Source organism: Lycium ferocissimum, chromosome 11 (genome assembly GCF_029784015.1).
Source record: "Lycium ferocissimum isolate CSIRO_LF1 chromosome 11, AGI_CSIRO_Lferr_CH_V1, whole genome shotgun sequence".
Taxonomy (NCBI): domain Eukaryota; kingdom Viridiplantae; phylum Streptophyta; class Magnoliopsida; order Solanales; family Solanaceae; genus Lycium; species Lycium ferocissimum.
The window spans coordinates 35,818,375-35,836,532 of NC_081352.1; the positions used below are offsets into that span (position 1 = coordinate 35,818,375).

The 18,158-nt window shown below is 33.3% G+C and overlaps 2 protein-coding genes across 3 annotated transcripts; one reads left to right on the plus strand and one right to left on the minus strand.

Moving 5' to 3' along the window:
- Positions 1-854: 854 nt before the first annotated feature.
- LOC132036424 (uncharacterized) lies at positions 855-5,758 on the minus strand. Its single transcript, XM_059426765.1, has 9 exons — positions 5,668-5,758; positions 5,415-5,514; positions 4,741-4,921; positions 3,517-3,589; positions 3,230-3,409; positions 2,590-2,687; positions 2,143-2,231; positions 1,833-2,006; positions 855-1,219 (listed from the first exon to the last, which is right to left on the minus strand). The coding sequence occupies exons 1-9, from the start codon at positions 5,708-5,710 to the stop codon at positions 1,048-1,050; spliced, it is 1,110 nt and encodes a 369-aa protein (XP_059282748.1). The 5' UTR covers positions 5,711-5,758; the 3' UTR covers positions 855-1,047.
- Positions 5,759-11,591: 5,833 nt separating this feature from the next.
- LOC132035885 (cold-responsive protein kinase 1) lies at positions 11,592-17,364 on the plus strand. 2 transcript variants are annotated; one of them, XM_059426035.1, is made up of 7 exons: positions 11,592-11,872; positions 13,315-13,467; positions 13,585-13,700; positions 14,207-14,417; positions 14,630-14,867; positions 15,457-15,607; positions 16,686-17,364. In XM_059426035.1, the coding sequence occupies exons 2-7, from the start codon at positions 13,398-13,400 to the stop codon at positions 17,070-17,072; spliced, it is 1,173 nt and encodes a 390-aa protein (XP_059282018.1). In that variant the 5' UTR covers positions 11,592-11,872; positions 13,315-13,397; the 3' UTR covers positions 17,073-17,364. The 2 variants fall into 2 exon arrangements, with proteins under 2 accessions (XP_059282018.1, XP_059282019.1); XM_059426036.1 differs by lacking the exon at positions 11,592-11,872 and adding an exon at positions 12,130-12,402.
- Positions 17,365-18,158: the final 794 nt, after the last annotated feature.

An 18,158-nucleotide genomic window follows, 5' to 3' on the forward strand; every position in this document is an offset into this window, starting at 1 on the left:
TTATTTGTTTCCATATAATCTTCCAACTAAATATCTTTGTCAAAGTAGTTTTTCCTTACTATGATGATAACAATAGAGAAAGTTATTATTCACACAATTCAGAATTCTTGTAAAATATAACTGAATAAGCTTTGCCAATCATTATATTATCTAATTTTCCATCGGGAGATTCTACCTGTTAAAAGTGCAAGTGGATAAGCTTAATGTACTGACTATCACGTACCACTAGCTAACTTGGGTTGGGCCTCAATCCTACAATATCGACCTGCTTAGAGTCCCAGCTCACAGTTGCTTTTATGTCTGTGTAAGTAAGTCCTATTTTTGTAGGCTGTTTGCTATGTTTATTGCTTCGCTAACCCTGAAGGAGAAATAACTTTTTTTTTTTTTTTTTTTTTTTTTTTGAGGTGATAGTATGGATTAATACAGATGATATTAGAGTGCCTGTTAGGACAAACCTCAATGTTTAACTGAGTTTAGGCAAACTCAGCGAGATAATAAGTCCCTAGAGGTGCACGTGATACCTTAAGCAAAGTCTTGGACCCTAGTGACGCATTTTAAAGTCGTGTGAACCTACCCAAAGCGGATCATATCACTAGTGCATTGGGTTGTTAAAGTAGGAGGAATTCCTTAACAATAGCTTCCAACACTTAAAATTAAGCTCTGTAAATGTCAAAATTGTATAAATTTCATTCGGAAGTACAGAACTACTTACTCGTTAGTCTTAATAAAGAGGATCTTAATCCAAATCGAGTTGCATATTTTCAAATTTAGACTCTAAGAATACAGAGTGCCATAAACAGATTGCTCTGTTAAGTTCAGCCAACAATACAGAAAGATAAGATAAAACATAGATGTAGAATATGAGTTTTCTTGCAGAATCTACCTAAACAGCTAGGACTGTTAGGACAATGTGAAATTGTGACTCTATTGCTACAATTTAGTAGAATAACAAAGTTTATTTATGGTCTCTATTGCAATTTTATATTCTCAATCCAGTATAATGAAACCAGTAAAATGTCTATTTGATGATACACGTAATACGTAATTCTATAAGCGACAAAGCACATCAGAACATTTTGCAGCAGCAGCCAAGCCACTGATTATAGCCCCTTCAACATTTGGACTAACACAAAAGTCTCCACATATTGCCAGCCTTTTCTTCGCGTCCCAAAGGCATTTATCTTCTCCTGCTATGCTTGTTGCTGGGAATGCACTGCCCCTGAGAAATTCACATGCAACAGCGATATAACTATGACACGAAATATAAGTACAGCAAGGAGCAAAAAGAAAGGAAGGTGCCGTTATAATTCATTCTATCTATTTTCTTTCAGAGGGCGGAATAGTGATAATGCAATTCAGCATTTTCTAGGAATACATGTTGTAAGTACTTCAAGCCACCAACATAGATTTATTTCATGCCTTAAAAGATTCCAAGACGTAATTTCAGCTGAAAGATTATTACTCCCTCTGTCCCGATTTATGTGAAGAGTTTGACTAGGCACAAGATTTAAGTGAAAAAGGAAAACTTTCAAAACTTGTAGTCTAAAATAAGCAATAGAAATTTTGTGGCTATAAATCATTTCTATGAGTAAAATGAGAAGTTTGAAGTTAAATTGTTGTTCCATCCGTCCTCATTTATGTGACACTTTTTCCTTTTTAATCAGTCCCAAAAGAATTGACATATTTATGTATTAGGTCGTTGGGTATATCTCTACAAGAAATGTCGTATCTGGTAAATTTGGAAGACGGATTTTGTCTTTTCAGATGAAGGAATGCATGCAGCTAACTAAATCTGAAACTGAAATGAGCATTTGTATATGTTAGATACCAACCATCGATGAGCTTTCTTAAAAAATGCATGAGGTATACTGAGCTGTGTGCTTTGGAATTCTTGAAATAGTTCTTCAGCTACTTTTGCTAGTGTTGCACTGGAAGGCTTCTGAAGTCCTGTCTGGGCAACAACATCCTGAGCATACTCCGGCGTGGAGTGCAACACCCAGCATTCGCTGCATCGGGGAAAAGAAAAGGATAACATGATTAAATACAGCGATAATATGGTGGAAATATGATGTTCAAGTTTTCTTCTTTATTGTTGTCAGCTTAGAATATTGATCTGCTCATTAACAACATTAACATATATACCTATTGCGTGAACGCCCAGGTTTGCTGCTGTCACAGAATGCCCGATGTAGAACTTTTGAGCTCTTGAATGAGAAGCCTCTTATTGGTATCTCAAATATGATAGAAAGAGAGACATATTCTATCAGGAAATAAGCCAGGAAGACAAGTTGTTGTCAATAGTATCAATTCAACTTGTTGAGGCTAAGGGTGTGTTTGGTATGAAGGAAAATGTTTTATTGGAAATTAAGTGGGTTTTCTGACCTATTTTCCAGTGTTTGAAAAGTAAGCAAAAAAATATTTTCCCAACAGCATTTATATATAATCTAGGAAAACACTTTGGACGTACAGCTGAATCTAAACAGAAATGAGCGCGGGGGTAGCACAGAAAATTGTAATTGATGGCATGTAAGCTAAAAGATTTTTTGACATTCACCAAAATGAAGTCCGTGGTTATAGAGCACATCTTACCTCTATCAAAGGCTCTTCAAATGCCAACATGAGAGCAAAGCATGGACTAGCAGGAATTTCTGTCAGCTTCAACGGTATTTCTGGGAATTTTCCCATGTCTACATAAAAGGAGTAAGATCTAATAGATAACCTTGCTAACATGTCTTGAATGAAGGAGGGTTACATTACATATCTTTACTGGAAAAGAAATTAGACAAGATAATAATAGTCCGCTCAAATGCAAATCTTGTTAACTTATCAAGGAATGCCAACATTGTTAAAGTAAAACAGTAAGCAACAAACCAAAAACAGCCAGTATAAGATAGATACTGCATCGGTCCCTCTGTCCCAATTTATGCGATACTCTTTCCTTTTTGATCAGTCCCAAAAAGAATGATCCTTTCTCTATTTAGTAACAATTTAACTTTAAAATACCCATTTTACCCTTAATTAGATGATTTCTTTTGGACCGCAAGTTTCAAAATTTTCCTTTCGTCCTTAAACTCCGTGCCCAATCAAACACCCATCACATTAATTGGGACAGAGGAAGTATATTTCTTATTATGTGGGTCTTAAAAAAAAAAATGCAAATGTAATCAAAACATCAAGTCAACCCAATGAAATTATTAACCAACCCAAAAAACATAGAGATATGTCTTACCAATTGGTACAGGTTTTCCTGTTACATTAGTGAACCTCTGTGAAAATGTACTTTTATCTGATGTCACCACTCCCTTAAAATAGCCAAGACTTTCACCATTTAAACCCATCAATGACCATGAATCTTCATCATCCAACCACTCCAACTTCCCAATGCCTACTCCAAACCTACTTTGAACACCTACATAATTCAAAAAAAAAAAAAAAAGGTAAACATGATAGGTAGTAGTAGTTCATCTTAGTGAAAAAAGATTCGAAGGATGAAATTTAGAGATATCAGTCACATACCAGGCTCCTGGCATAATGATTTACAAATTGAATTCATTCCTGGAACACCGACGTATTTCTTGTCTAAACCTTCCTGAATTAAAATAAGAGTAAGAGAAAGCAGTACCAGTAAAACCTTATTATTATATGCATTTGACCCCGAGTCCCTATGGCTATGTGCTATTATTAAATTTCTATGGCAAGTAAAGTGCAAATTTTCCATCAGAGGAAACACATTTGCGTTTATCATTTTCCGATATTGTACTTAAGCTGTTCTCTCAAAACCATGTATGAAATGCAAGCACTTAAGCCTGACCCGCGGAGCCAGGATTTGAAGTTTACGACTGAACTGCCACCGAACTCATAACTCATCTTAGTTAATGGGTACGCAATTAATATTATGCCTATTCAATAGATTTTTTAATACAAATACTGGGTCTAAGCAAAAGTCCGGACTCGTAAGTAATACTCTACCTCTGCCCCTGGAGCAAGGCATAAGAATCCTTTGGGACATAAGCTCTAAAAAATAAACCACATAATAGGAAGACTCGTGGGAACTGGGATCTCAATACCACACACAACTTTTAGTGACTATATTCCATGCATAACAATGTTCTTTATCTCAATAATCTTATACATGGTCATTTATTCAGAACTTCCCAAGATAAACCCCGGACACCTTTACTAATCCCTTAGTTATGACATGTGCATAAAAGTAACGGAGCATTGTCAGGTTGATAGCCCTTGATCTGAGATCTCCTTTTAACAAAAAAATAGTTGGATTTGCCAGCCTTAGCCGAATAAGACAGGCAATAAGTGCACACGAAGATTCTAAGTAATATATTAAAATCGAATCATCTACAAAATGTTTATCAAAGAGATTTTATTATAAGATACAATCAAAGGTCTCATAAAATCAAAATTTGAGAAAGTAAGAATATCAGCCTTTGTTGAACAGAAAACCTTTCCTTGTGAACAAATTGAATAAATGTATAGCAATCCACATGTATAGTCAACAAGAACGTGTACAAAACTTCTATCTTTTTCTCCTTAAAATATTAACAATGTGAACACAATCTACCAACCATTCAAACTCATTTTGAAAAAATAGTAATAAAAAAATAAAGTAAAAGAAAGCATTCAAAACATGAGCTATAAAGAAATAATCTTGAATGTATTAAAAAATGAAAGCAGTCAGCATTCAAAAACATTCCAGAACATACAAAGAAGATAAAATAAAACTACCTCTTCAATATCAAGAAATTGCTTGGAAGTACAATCAAAAGTAGCAAATTTTTCTTTCCACTCAGCAACAAGTCCCTTTGATTGCCACTCACAAATAAGTCTCAGCACATCAGTATTGCTAGCTGAAAAATATGGAGCCCCATGATCGAAATGTAGCTCTTTCCCATCTTCTGTCATTTCTCTAATTAAAGATTCAATTTTTAAGAAACCCCATTACTTAAATTCATAAAAAAAGATTCAACTTTTAGCAAACTCCATTACTTTTTTTTTTATGACATGGGAACCGCACCGCTTATTCTGGGCACAGGACAAGCAGAAACCCAGTAAATAGCTAAAATTTCTCAAGAGAGATAACCCGCACTAGACAAATGCGACGAGCTCATTTGTTAACAAACTACATTACTTAAATGAATCTTTTTATTCATTTAAGTAATGGAGTAACAAACTCCATTACTAAAATGAATAAAAAGATTTAATTTTTAAGAAACCCCATTACTTAAATTCATAAAAAGATTCAAATTTTAAGAAACCCCACTACTTAAATTCATAAAAAGATTCAAATTTTAAGAAACCCCACTACTTAAATTCATAAAAAGATTCAATTTTTAAGAAAACCCATTACTTAAATGAATAAAAAGATTCAATTTTTCATTGAAAATAAAATAGTAGAGCACCTTCTTTGTGACATACGGCCACCTGGACCTCTTGCAGATTCAAAAAGGGTTACTGAAATTCCATTCTTGGCTAAAGTGGATGCACAAACAGCTCCTGAAACTGAAAAAAATGAAAAAGAAGCCTTTTTTTTTTAAGATCAGTTTTAAGTCAAATATTCACAATTAGCTCCTTAATTGAAAATAAAGAACCCCTTTTGATCAGTTTTTAGTAAAAAATTGACAATATCTTTTTTGGGTTTGTGGATGGGCTTACTTCCACTACCGATGACTGCAACTTTGGCAGCAACACTGGTCATGATATTTTCTTCCAATTTTGGAATAAAATATTGGGAAATTGATGTTAGCTATTATAGATATAGAGAAGAAGCGATTAAAAAAGTAACAGTTGTTATTTATCCATATATCCATCTTTGGGAAAAAGACAGTCCTCCGCTTTAATTGCTACCCAAAGACTAAGTGGGCGTTTGGCCATGAAAATCAAATATTTATTATTTTATTTGGTGTTTCAGAGTTGAAGTTAGAATTGCATTTGATTATAATTTTTGCAAAGAATATTTGGTTATTTGAATATATTGAAAGTGAAAATAAGTAGGCGTTTGGCCATAGAAACCAAAAACTTTTTCACTTTTTTTGGAATTTTGGAGTTGGAGTTGGCCATAGTTTTTGAAATTGTATTTTTTTTTTTTTGAAATGTAGTTGTTTTGGTTGTGAAAAAAGTGAAAATTTTGAAAAACAAGTTTTTCTTGTTTTTCAAATTCCGGAATACAACTTCAAGTTGTATTTGGAATTTTTATGGCCAAACGCTGGTTCCGGAAAAAAGTGAAAACAATTTCCAGAAAAAAGTGAATAATTCTTATGGCCAAACGAGCCCTAAGTTTTTTTTGGGGGGTTTTCAAATTTCAAATCCATGGCCAAATGTTGATTTCCAAATAAAGTGAAAATGTTTTCTGGAAAAAAGTGAAAAAATTTCATGGCCAAACGGGCCCTAAGTACTCCTTCCGTCCCGATTTATGCAATATAATCTGACTAGACACGAAATTTAAGAAAAAAATGAAGATTTTTAAAATTTGTTATCTAAAAAAGACTTAAATATTTGTGTGGATGTAAATGATATTGTTAAGGGTAAAAGAAGAAGTTTCAAGTTAAATTATTTCTAAATATAAAAATACATTATTTTTTTTATATATTAAAAATGAAAGTGTATCACATAAATTGGGACGCAAAGATCAGTAATTTTGTTAATGTCGTTACGATTAAGGTGGGGGTTGTCTTTAAAATAACCTCAACCAAACTATTTTAAAGACCGCACCTTGTCATTATGGAGTATTAAGTTAGGAGCTATGTTGCTCAAATGTTTCAAACATATTGTTTGCTATGTGTCGGATTCTCGATGATTCGATGCATATCGAATAATATTTTTGAATGTGTGTTTGATCCTTTAAAATCTATATTATCGTATATGTATTGAATCTTTTAAAAACACAACTTTTGAAAGATGCAACACACAACACATATATTTTTAAAGAGTCTGAACTACATAAAGCCACGTTATCTCTAATTTTATGAAATCAAAAGACTTCCCTTTCTTGTTTTTAAAAAAAATCCTATTTTCCTTCTTGACATTGGTGGAGTAATTGGGGTATATATATAATAGTGTAAAAGTATCCATTCTCGATATTTTAGATTACAAATTTGAATATGACCCTGTTATTCTAATTTTGAATCCTCTTACAATGAGGACTCTTTAATTCATATTGAGTATCATGCTTAAGTGATGTACGCATGTTTCTTAGTATCGATTCTTATGAAATTAGCATGACTCAATGATTAAATTTTAGGCTAATGAAAACTCACGAGCTTCACTTAAAGCTGTTAAGCTCTTCGGGGTAAATCATAAGTTCTTCAATTCAGAGTTGCAAAAAAGAAGAAAGGCTGTAACTGACTCTGAAAGAGTAAGAATCTTCTCGGAGAAAAAATCAATACTCTAATTTGGATGATTTTATAAACACCTTATCTTATTCTATCTTGATTACTATAATTCTCCTATTCATATGTATATTAACTCAAATGAATTTGTATAGTTGAGTGGCTTAACCGTTAACAGAAAGTCCTAAATCATTAATTTGGCGAGAAAAAATTGCACTATGTATTTTGAAATCCCTGATTCCGTTATTGTTCTTGTTTGACTGTGCCAAACATGTCAAATTACGTACAGGCTAAAACTAAACTTTTTATGTCACTTGGTCATTACTGCTGCGATTAACTGGTCTTTTAAGAACTTGTGAGGAAATTGTTATTGTTGACCTAATGTCGAAAGAATAAAATGATGAAAATGCTGCTTAAAATAGTAATTTACATTGGATTAGTCAGCTCCCCAAAATTTGAATCATTGCGTACTTAGAAATTTATAAGCCCAAATTCCTAAGATGACATATATTTTCGTTTGTGTTAGGCATCTGACTCTCTATATTCTTTTGACTAAACATAAAGTGAAATTCTTGTTCATACATTTTAATCATGTAATTCTGGATAATTAATCTCTTTGTGTTTTGCAAAATAATGTTAAATATAATAATAAGATGATAAAAATCGTTTAATATTTACTCCTATACACACACAGTGTAAATATATTTGCATTCGCTTTTCATAAAATGTACTCCATTAAGCAACAATACTTAATGTCAAAATAACACTTTAAGATTCAAAAAAAGAATTTCAATTCGATGCTATTTCTCGTCAACTTCAATATTTAAGTTTGATTTATATATCGAGTGTGAATGACTTTTTTCTCTACAGATAATTTTTTAAATCATGTATCAAAGGAATAAACTAGAATAGTGATTATTGAAAATTTGTTTTTGGTTGATTCTTAGGTTCAATTTTGAAATGATTACTGTTTCTTTCAAATCTGGCTGTAAAACTTTTACCGTAAATTTTTCCATTTTTTTAAATGAAAAAAGTTTTTGTGAGTGAGAAGATTATTAGTTTTTGCAAAAGGTTTTCTCTAATGATATTTTAGTTTTTCCAATAAAACATTTCAGAAATTTTCTTTTACCCTTTTTAGAAACAGTTTTTAAGTTAGGTGTCCATTGGTCCCAGACACCTGTTGACGCCAGATAATATTCGACACTGCCACGTTAACAGCTACAAACGGATGCCAACTTGATGGTGGCAACTAGTCTGATAAATTTCACAAATAGCCACTCTCCATTTAAAAATAAAAATAAAATACAATCCTCAAATTTCCTGGATGTTATTATGAAGTGAGATTTGAGATTCTATAATACTCCCTCCATCTTATATTAGTTATCCACATCACTATAAATATCCGTCCCAAAATACTGATCTATTTACAAAATTCGAGATAGAATTAATTAAGTTTTTTCTACTTTGCCTTTGACATTAATTGCTTTTTAAAGTAATTAATATTAATTAAAATACAATTAATTGGAGAGAAATAAGGGTAATGTAGTAAAAATACATTTTTATTTATGAGTTTTTAAAGAACGCATAGAAGGGAAAGTGGACAAGTAATATGGGACAGAGGGAATAATGATTATTTGGTAAAATATGGTTAAAAAGTGATAAGTAGACGTTGTTGCCAACTAATCCGTTTTGTGTGAAAAGCGGATTCAAAATTAAACATTTATGGGTTCGAAAATGATTTTAAAGTTTTTCTTTGGTCTGCCATCGGTGTTTGGTAAAAATGTGAATTCCTGATCTCACATTGCGGGTGAAGTGCTGGCGGAATGAGGAAATTGGCGAAGGGTTTGCAATTTTTCTTCTTAGTTGTGTTAAGTTTGTGAAAAATAAATTTGTAATTACTAGGTAACATTTAATTACGCATACCTACGTAATTTTTGGGCAAAGGGTGTGCACGGAACCACCCCTCGCCTAAAGTGGCTCCGCCCATGATAAAGTGTTCCTAACTAAGACGATTTCATACCCAATACTTGAACTTTAAATCTCTAGTTAACGATAAAGTAATACTTATAATAATAAATGAGTCCATAATCAAATAGAGCATTTAGTAGGCGTTTGGAAAATATATTAATTTAACCATATATTTAAAACCTAATATTGTAAAAAATAATTGATATATATTTTCAAATTAATATTTAATTTTAATTAATTATCAAACCCCAAATCATCAAAAAAAGGCATGATTTGGGGTTTGAAATCATGATTCAATGTTTTTAAATATAAAATTTAACTCATAAGTTTATATTTTGTAAAAAAAAAAACTTACAACAGCATCGGTAGATATTTTTAACAATTACCTAAATTCAAAAGAAAAAGAAATTATTTACCAATCTCATTAAATTTCCTTTATTTATTTACGCCAACCTTTAGTATGTGTGGGAGGATTATATTAAAAGAGTAGTCGCATTAGTATTCATGTTAAATTTTCATCTTTATTGAATAAAGTTTGATTAATTGATGTTGTATTTTTAGAAACGATTCAGTAGTGTACTAATTTTGTTATGTCTTATTAGAATAATAACACGGTTATGAAAATGTATAATAAAAAAATTGAGAATGTTTTGATAGTTTACATAATTTTTGAGGTTTTTATAATATAAAAAGAGAAAATACATTTTAAAAATAAAATAATTAAAAAGTTTAAAACAATGTTAAAAATAATAGAAATAAAAAATAAATTAATAAATATTGTAATATATATATTCGCATTACTGCACAAAAGCTATTGAGTTTTCGTAAATTCGTAAATTACAAACTGGATCTATCTACGCTCATTGATTTGAGTTCTCTCTTTTGATTTGGGATCCATACCATTTCACTTCTTAATTAGTGATTATTGAAAATTTGTTTTTGGTCGATTCTTAAGTTCAATTGTGAAATGATGATTACAGCTTTTTTCAGATTTGGCTGAAAAACTTTTACTGAAAAATTGTCCACCTTTTTTTAGTTATTGCAGAAACTTATCTATAATGATATTTTAAAAAAAAAAAACTATTTTAGTTTTTCCAAAAGCATTTCTGAGATTTCTTTTACCTTTTTTTAGAAACAGTTTTAAGTTAGGTCACGTTAGGTGTGTTTCATGGTCCCAGACACCCGTTGGGGCCTTATAATATCAGGCAGTGCCACGTTAACAGCTACCGACGGATGCGCAACTTGATGGCGACTAATCTGATAAATTTCACAAATAGCCACTCTCCATTTTTAAAATTAAAAAATATCCCTCAAATTTCCAGGTGAATTTCCAGGATGTTATTATAAAGTGAAATTTGAGATTCTATAATAAAGATTATTTTGTAAAATATGGGCAAAAAGTGATCAGTAAACGCTATTCCTACCAACCAACTAATCCACCTTGTGTGAAAAACGGATTCAAATGTTAAGTTTATGGGTTTTAAAATGACTTCTCTGGTTTACCATCGATGCTTGGTAAGAATTTGGATTCCTGGTCTCACATTGCCGATAAAATGTTTCTAACTAAGACAACTTCATACCCAATGCTCGAACCTTAAACCTCTAGTTAAAAATAAAAGAATACTTATAATAATAATTGAGTTCATAATCAAATATTTATAAATATGTAGTAAATTTTTAATATATATGCAGTATAGAAAAAATCTATTTGAGTTTACGTAAATCCATAAATTACAAACTAGATCTATCTACCCTCATTGATAAAAATTTATTCGCATTTAATGTTTATATCCAATCCGTCTCTTATAACCCGACCCGCGATCCCATCTCCTCTCCCTCACTGTTGCTTGCTCCATAGCCATCATTGCCGGCGAGCTCGTGACACAGGAGCTCGAGCTCCGGCCACTATCACATCATTTACTCCTACTTTGATTAGCAAATGACACGCCACATCTTCACCAGAGCATTTTCTTAAACAAGGTCCAAAGTTTAAACTGGCCAAAAAATGCAAGTTTAGTAAAAATACAGAATCTCCTAAAATGAACGCACCATAAGTGTAAAGCTATTGCGTTTACGTAAATTCATAAATTACAAACTAGATCTATCTACCCTCATTGATAGTAAAAATTTATTGACATTTAATGTTTATATCAAATAATACAGTAGGGCCTAGTGGTAAATAAATAAATAAATGCAACATAAAACTTTGATTTTAACCAAGGGTCCACTTATTACTTTGACTTTTAAGCGCCAAGATTACGTCTTTGTTTAATTCACTTTCGTCGCAGCCTCATATAATGGAAGAATGACCAAAACAAAGTCCTGTCTTCTTCAATTTCTTGTACTGTTTTTTTTTGCATAGCGTGTCTGCAATTATTATTATTAATGTGAACATTGAATTTTGTCCTTCAAAGACTTCCATAAGACTATCAAGACTGCCTACTTGGGGATCCATACCATTTCACATCTTTGTGATATTGAGCCAGCAAAAAAAAAAAAAAAAAAAAAAAAAATTGCCCCCCCAGAATAGCAATTTCACATGCTTTTGTTTCTGCTATTTTGAGGTACTTTTGATTTGGGTTCTATCTTTTTTTTTTTTTTTTTTGCTTCTTAATAATTTTTTTATTTGTTCTTGTGTATTCTTGATTCCCTTGTCTTTATGGGCTACTTGATGTCACTTAAAGATAAAGATTTGATGCTTAAATAAGTTGGTTTTTCTCAAAGTTTCAATCTTTTTTTGAAAATCCCTTTAAATATTGGACTTCCTAATCATAACTGTAAATGGCAATTTCACCTGCTTTTGTATCTGCTAATTTTGAGGTGCTCTTGATTTGGGTTCTATCCTTTTTTTTGCTTCTTAATTATTTGATCTTTGCTGTTTTTTTAATGTTCTTCTGTGTTCTTGATTCCCTTGTGTCTTTATATAGAACCTGCAATATATGGGCTACTTGATATCACTTTGAGATAAAGAATTGATGTTTAAATAAGTTTGTTTTCTCAAAGTTTCAATCTTTTTTTGGAAAATCCCTTTAAATATTGGACTTCATAGTTGTAAATGGCAATTTCACCTGCTTTTGTTTCTGCTATTTTTGAGGTACTTCTGATTTGAGTTCTATCTTTTTAGCTTCTTAATTATTTGCTCTTTGCAGGGTCTTTTTTTTGTTCTTGATTACCCATCTTTATATAGAAGCTACAACAAATGGCCTACTTGATGATGTCACTTTGAGATCAAGAATCCAAGTTTAAATGAGTTGGTTTTTCTCAAAGTTTCAATCTTTTGAAAATCCCTTTAATTTTTTGACTTCATAGTTGTAATATGGGCTGCTAATGTTTACTTCTTCTTTTTCCAGTTTTTGTTTTCTGGATTTTGTTGGGGTTGATTTTGAAGAAAATATTGAGCTAAGAATACCCTTTGTGAGCCTTGAAAGTGGATACTGAATTGATTCTGCTCAATTAGATAAACCATGAATTTATATGTGCTCTTTTGGTTGTATATGCTCTTTTGTTTTATGTTTTTCTCAACTTTATAGTGTTAATCTCGTTGTAGATAGGGTAAAATTGGTCCCCCTATATGGTCTCGGGAAATCCTTGCCTCACGAGCTAGCTTTTCGGATTGAGTTAGCCTAAAAGTCCGTGTCTTTAACATTCCATGCCCCGTCAAGTTGATAAACCAAGTTGAAATCCTTTTGCTTGGATCAATAAAGAAGGTGAAAGAAGAAAGTAAATTGTAGCTTTAGAGGAAAGAGATTGAGGATGGTCTGGCATAAACATGCATCCATTGTCCTGAATGAGCATCTCGCTATAGTTTGTTTTGAAGATTTACCTTTAAGTGCAAGTTAACAAAACAATAGTGAATCTGAGCATAAATCACTTAACTTCAATTAGCAGTTTGGACTTAATTTCTACAGATTTACCTTTTCTCATCCTTTTATATATGAGTAGTACATTTGACAAACTATGATTTGCCAATAGACCAGTTAAAGTGAGACTTTCTTTAATTTTGCAGGCTCTGATTTTGGTTTTGGTTTCACCTGAAGCAGCTTTTGAATTGATATCATAGACAGAAGGTCATTGTTGCATCCTAAAGTTATGACTTGCTTTCCTTTATTCTGTAGAAAAAGTCAGCCATCAACTAGGCATGCATCCGAATTTGATGGTGGTAAGCACTAAAAGTTCGCCATTTATGTGCCATTAAACTGTCTTTTATCTTTTTGTATACCACATATAATTTTGTTCTGTATGTCGAGAAGATTCTAATAATTTAATTCACAAACAGAGCTCTCTGGCGTCAAGAATGTCACTCTTTTCTCCTATAAGCAGTTAAGAATTGCCACAGATGATTTTAGTCCGGTCAATAAAATTGGAGAAGGTGGATTTGGTTCTGTTTATAAGGTACGGACAGCTGTTTTCCTTCTACCTTTTTATGAATTGGTGGTTCAAATTAAACCTCTCTTGAGCCGAGGGCCTTTCGTAAACAGCCTCCCCACCTTTCAAGGTGGGGCTAAGGTCTGCGTACACTCTACCCTCCCCAGACCCCACATTGTGGGAACCTACTGGGTATGTTGTTGTTGTTGTTGGTGGTTCAAATTAAACCTGTCAATTGGGTCGGGTCTGGCGGAGCCCGGGCCAGTAAAAAACCGGCATCACCACGCCCGGTGTTGGAACGGGAGGGGCTGGTTGTGGGTGGGGGGGGGGGTCGGTTTTTGAGGTTGGCCGAGCTGCTGGCCCACCGGTGCACCAGCCCGGTTAATTAATTAATATTTGTCTTTTTAAATCTGGGAAAACTGGGCTGATTGTAGTTAAGGTAATGACAACTGTTTTCCTTCTACCTTGTTATTAATTGGTGGTTCAAATACTATGTCTTTAAAGAAGTCTTATGGCTTTTTTATGATGAGCAGGGAAGGCTAAAAAGTGGAAAGATGGCTGCTATAAAGGTTCTTTCAAGTGAATCAAAGCAGGGTGTTAGGGAGTTCTTGACAGAAATTAAAGTGATATCAGACGTTGAACATGAAAATTTAGTCAAACTCTATGGCTGTTGTATAGAAGACGATCACAGGATATTGATCTACAACTATCTTGAAAATAACAGCCTTGCTCAAACCCTTCTCGGTAATTCTATTTTTCTGGATCTTTCAACACTACTTTTAGAAGTCACCCTGAGTGTTTTAGACGGACAGTAAAAGTGGTTAAGCTATATCATTTGGTTATGTTATTGCAATAACCAAACATTATCCTCCAATCCCGTTATATAAATGTTGTAGTTCATGCTAGTTCTATCTTTAAACACTCAAATCTAATACTTCTGGATATTTTGCGTACAGGTGGAGGACACAGTAGTATCCAGTTCAGTTGGCGAACACGGACTAAAATTTGCATTGGAGTTGCAAAGGGGCTAGCTTATCTCCATGAACAAGTGAAGCCACATATAATTCACCGTGATATCAAAGCGAGTAATATTCTCCTTGACAAGGACTTGACACCCAAGATTTCAGATTTTGGCCTGGCAAAGCTCATTCCCCCCAACGCCACTCATGTTAGTACACGCGTCGCAGGAACCATGTAAGAATGCTATCTGCAAACTCTGCTGATGTCTCTTCTTGTCATGCTGTTCCCAATTTCCATCTTGAGAGTTTTCAAACAAAAAAAATTAAAAAAATCTTGAGAATTCATATCCAAAAGCATGTTAGACAAAAGAAAAAGCATGTTATTAGTAGATTCTTTTAGATCGAAGCTGATGTAAATAGAGGCACTGAATAGTGTACTTTTTCATGTCTCAGATAACTCCTAATAGAAATCGATATTCCTCTTATAACTTGATGCTTGCACCTTTGATATGTTCTTGTCTGCTTCATGGAATAGTAAATTATTTTAGGTGATACTGGCAAAATCATCTTGGTTGGATCTATTTCCTACGTGACTTGTTGATTTGAGTTATGCAAGTACTTATATGTTTCACCATTATATAGTTGACCCAATTCTTATATGTAAATCAGCCAAGGAATACTATGACCGCATAAAATATAACTGGCCATTTAAAAAGTCATATCAAATTACTTGCTGTTCGATATAATCAAATGCTGTTGCTTGGTATATTAGCTTCTAATTGAGTATTTAGTATCGTGCACTCAAATTCACGTCTTTTATCCAGTGGTTATTTGGCACCAGAGTATGCAATTAGAGGCCAGGCAACACGCAAATCAGATGTTTACAGTTATGGTGTTCTTCTGATAGAAATCGTGACTGGAAGATGCAACACAAACTCACGTTTACCTGTTGAAGAACAATATCTCCTTGAAAGGGTATGAGTTTTCAAACCATAACATTCATTTTAAGAACTGCATGATTGCTGCATATGACGAGAACACAAGCAAAAACTGAAACTTGATACTAACTGAATCATGAAATTTACAAGCTTTAAAACTAATCTTTTTGAAGACCATGCGACAATGGAAATCATCACTGAAAGATCAACTTAGCACAGAATTACCTATTGAAGCACAATATAAATACTGAAAGGGTACAACTTCTCCCTCCATATATTCATCTTACTATTGCATCATTGCTGCATGTGTTAAATTAAAATCAGGGGTAATGAAATCAATGGTTGCTGATTTATCGGTTCATAATCTTTAAAATAATTTTCGGAAGTCATCATGTACTTGAGATATCAAGCAAATGAAATTCTCAATGGAATATGGAAATTCCATGTGGCTAATCCCCTGCTTGCGGAGGCGGACCCACATGGAAGGTTGAGGGTCACCGGACCCCACCCCGTTAACTTTGGAAATTCTATATATGCATGTGTATATACATTGAGAAAGGATCATATATCGCCTTAGGCACCCTAAAACACAAAAATTGATTGGGGGCACTGGTCCAATACGCTGCTTAAGCTCTTTGCTTGAGTGTTTTGACCTGTGTTCGAATTTTCGTTTGTGCATTCTTTCATTTTCCCAAAAATAAATTCAAAAAATGCATATAATCGCGTAGCTAGTGAGTTTTGACTGACAACCTCAGTATGTAAAGCGCGGTTCATGATCATCAAACCACACAATGAACTATGTTAATTTTGTGTTGTTTAATTCATATTTATTCGTTAGTACATCGGTTTTATGTGTGTTTAATAAAATTTTCCGACAAAGCGGTGTCGCGTGACACCCCCCCCCCCCCCCCCAACCCCCCTCAAATCCTGGGTCCGCCTCTGCCTGCGAGCTTTTTAAACCCCTAGCGAGAGTTGTTTGTGTGGAAACATTCAGTGCTTCACCATAAAAGAGAACATCATTTTCTTTTTTCTCTCTTTCCATTTGTGTCTGTGAACCCACTCTTTAAATGAATATTCCGACAGCCATTGTTAATTATTTCTCGCGTGTTTTACAGACATGGCAGCTTTTTGAAAGAAAGGAGCTGGTTTTGTTAGTAGACACATCACTAGATGGGCATTTTGATGCTGAACAGGCCTGCAAGTTCTTGAAAATCGGGCTCCTCTGCACTCAAGATGCCTTAAAGCTTCGGCCATCCATGTCGACTATTCTCAAGATGTTAACCGGTGAGATGGAGGTTGATGACAATAAGATAACAAAACCAGGCTTGATCTCTGATTTCATGGATCTCAAGATTAAAAACGTCCCTAAAGATCGTCCTGAACACATTAACGCAGTATATGATTATGTGTTATCTACGGACAATACAACAACTTTGCCATCCACGAGTTCTTCACAAGGTAACTCGACGTTCACAACTGCTGCATATGATCAAAGCATTTGAGCTAAATTTTGGAGTGGAGGGAAGAAAATAGTTTGTATTTGGTTGAATATTACATTCAACTTTGTAATATTCTTTCTTTTTTGGGGTATCTTGGGTTGATCAGCATCTGTAAATTGTTCAAATGTTTTATTGAAGTTGTTAGATATAGTGTATGTTGTAAATTTGAGGTGTTGAATTCGAGAAATGTAATTCTCTTCGGACCTCTTCCATGATATAGAATTTTTTAGTGTATCGAAATGCTTTTTGTAATTCAAATGGAAAGTAATTAATAAACGCAGAACCCCTCTTGTTATGATTAATACATAATCTGCTGGTTAAGTATATGCCTATTTGATTATCCAACCGTCCATATATGATAAATCTACTTAGTTAAATTCAATGTGTCTTTATTTCTTGTGCTACTTCCATTCTATCCTTTTTTTTTTCCTACCTATCCGAGAAGTGGCGGAGCCACCCTTATTCAAGAGGTTAATATTGACATCTCTTCGTTAGAAAATTATACTATATATATATATAGGTATTTTTATGTAAATTATACCGTATTTCGTTCTCTATATTTTGATTCCCTTTAATTAAATTTTCGCTTCGTCATTGTTCAAAGCTCTTGAGAAATCCAAAGACGGGCACCAAGTTGACGGGCTTCGTCATTGTCCAAAATGTGACATTTGTAAATTGATACATATAAATTATCAATTTTGAACTCGAAAAGATTAAAATTTCGACCTATAAACTTGAAATCCCGGATCCGCTTGTGTCCAAAGAAAGAAAATTACAAAGAGGGGCATGACAAAGAAAATTACAAAGAGGGGCATGACAAAATAATATCCTTGGATTCGCTGTTTGTTAAAAGGTCAGGCTCTTGAAATATTATATTGTCGACACTCTTCTTGCTGTCTGCCACATTTTTTATAATACTATATGATATGCATTGAATGAACTATTTCTTGTTGTCATGCACTGTATACTTTTTTTTTAAATCACATAGTACTAGTAATTATAAAATTGTATTGCCAACTCAATATGTGTAGTGTAGTTAGGCGTATGATTTGAGGCTTAATATGAAGTTTTTCTTTGAAGTTGTCCTAT

Excerpts from the sequence above, each read along its gene's own strand:
- LOC132036424 (XM_059426765.1), bottom strand. The coding sequence starts at position 5,710 with ATGACCAGTGTTGCTGCCAAAGTTGCAGTCATCGGTAGTGGAA. Across the intron at positions 4,922-5,414 it reads GGCCGTATGTCACAAAGAAG|AGAAATGACAGAAGATGGGA; the intron begins GTGCTCTACTAT and ends ATCTTTAATTAG. Across the intron at positions 3,590-4,740 it reads AATTTCTTGATATTGAAGAG|GAAGGTTTAGACAAGAAATA; the intron begins GTAGTTTTATTT and ends ATTTTAATTCAG.
- LOC132035885 (XM_059426035.1), top strand. The coding sequence starts at position 13,398 with ATGACTTGCTTTCCTTTATTCTGTAGAAAAAGTCAGCCATCAACTAGG. Across the intron at positions 13,701-14,206 it reads GATTTGGTTCTGTTTATAAG|GGAAGGCTAAAAAGTGGAAA; the intron begins GTACGGACAGCT and ends TATGATGAGCAG. Across the intron at positions 14,868-15,456 it reads ACACGCGTCGCAGGAACCAT|TGGTTATTTGGCACCAGAGT; the intron begins GTAAGAATGCTA and ends TCTTTTATCCAG.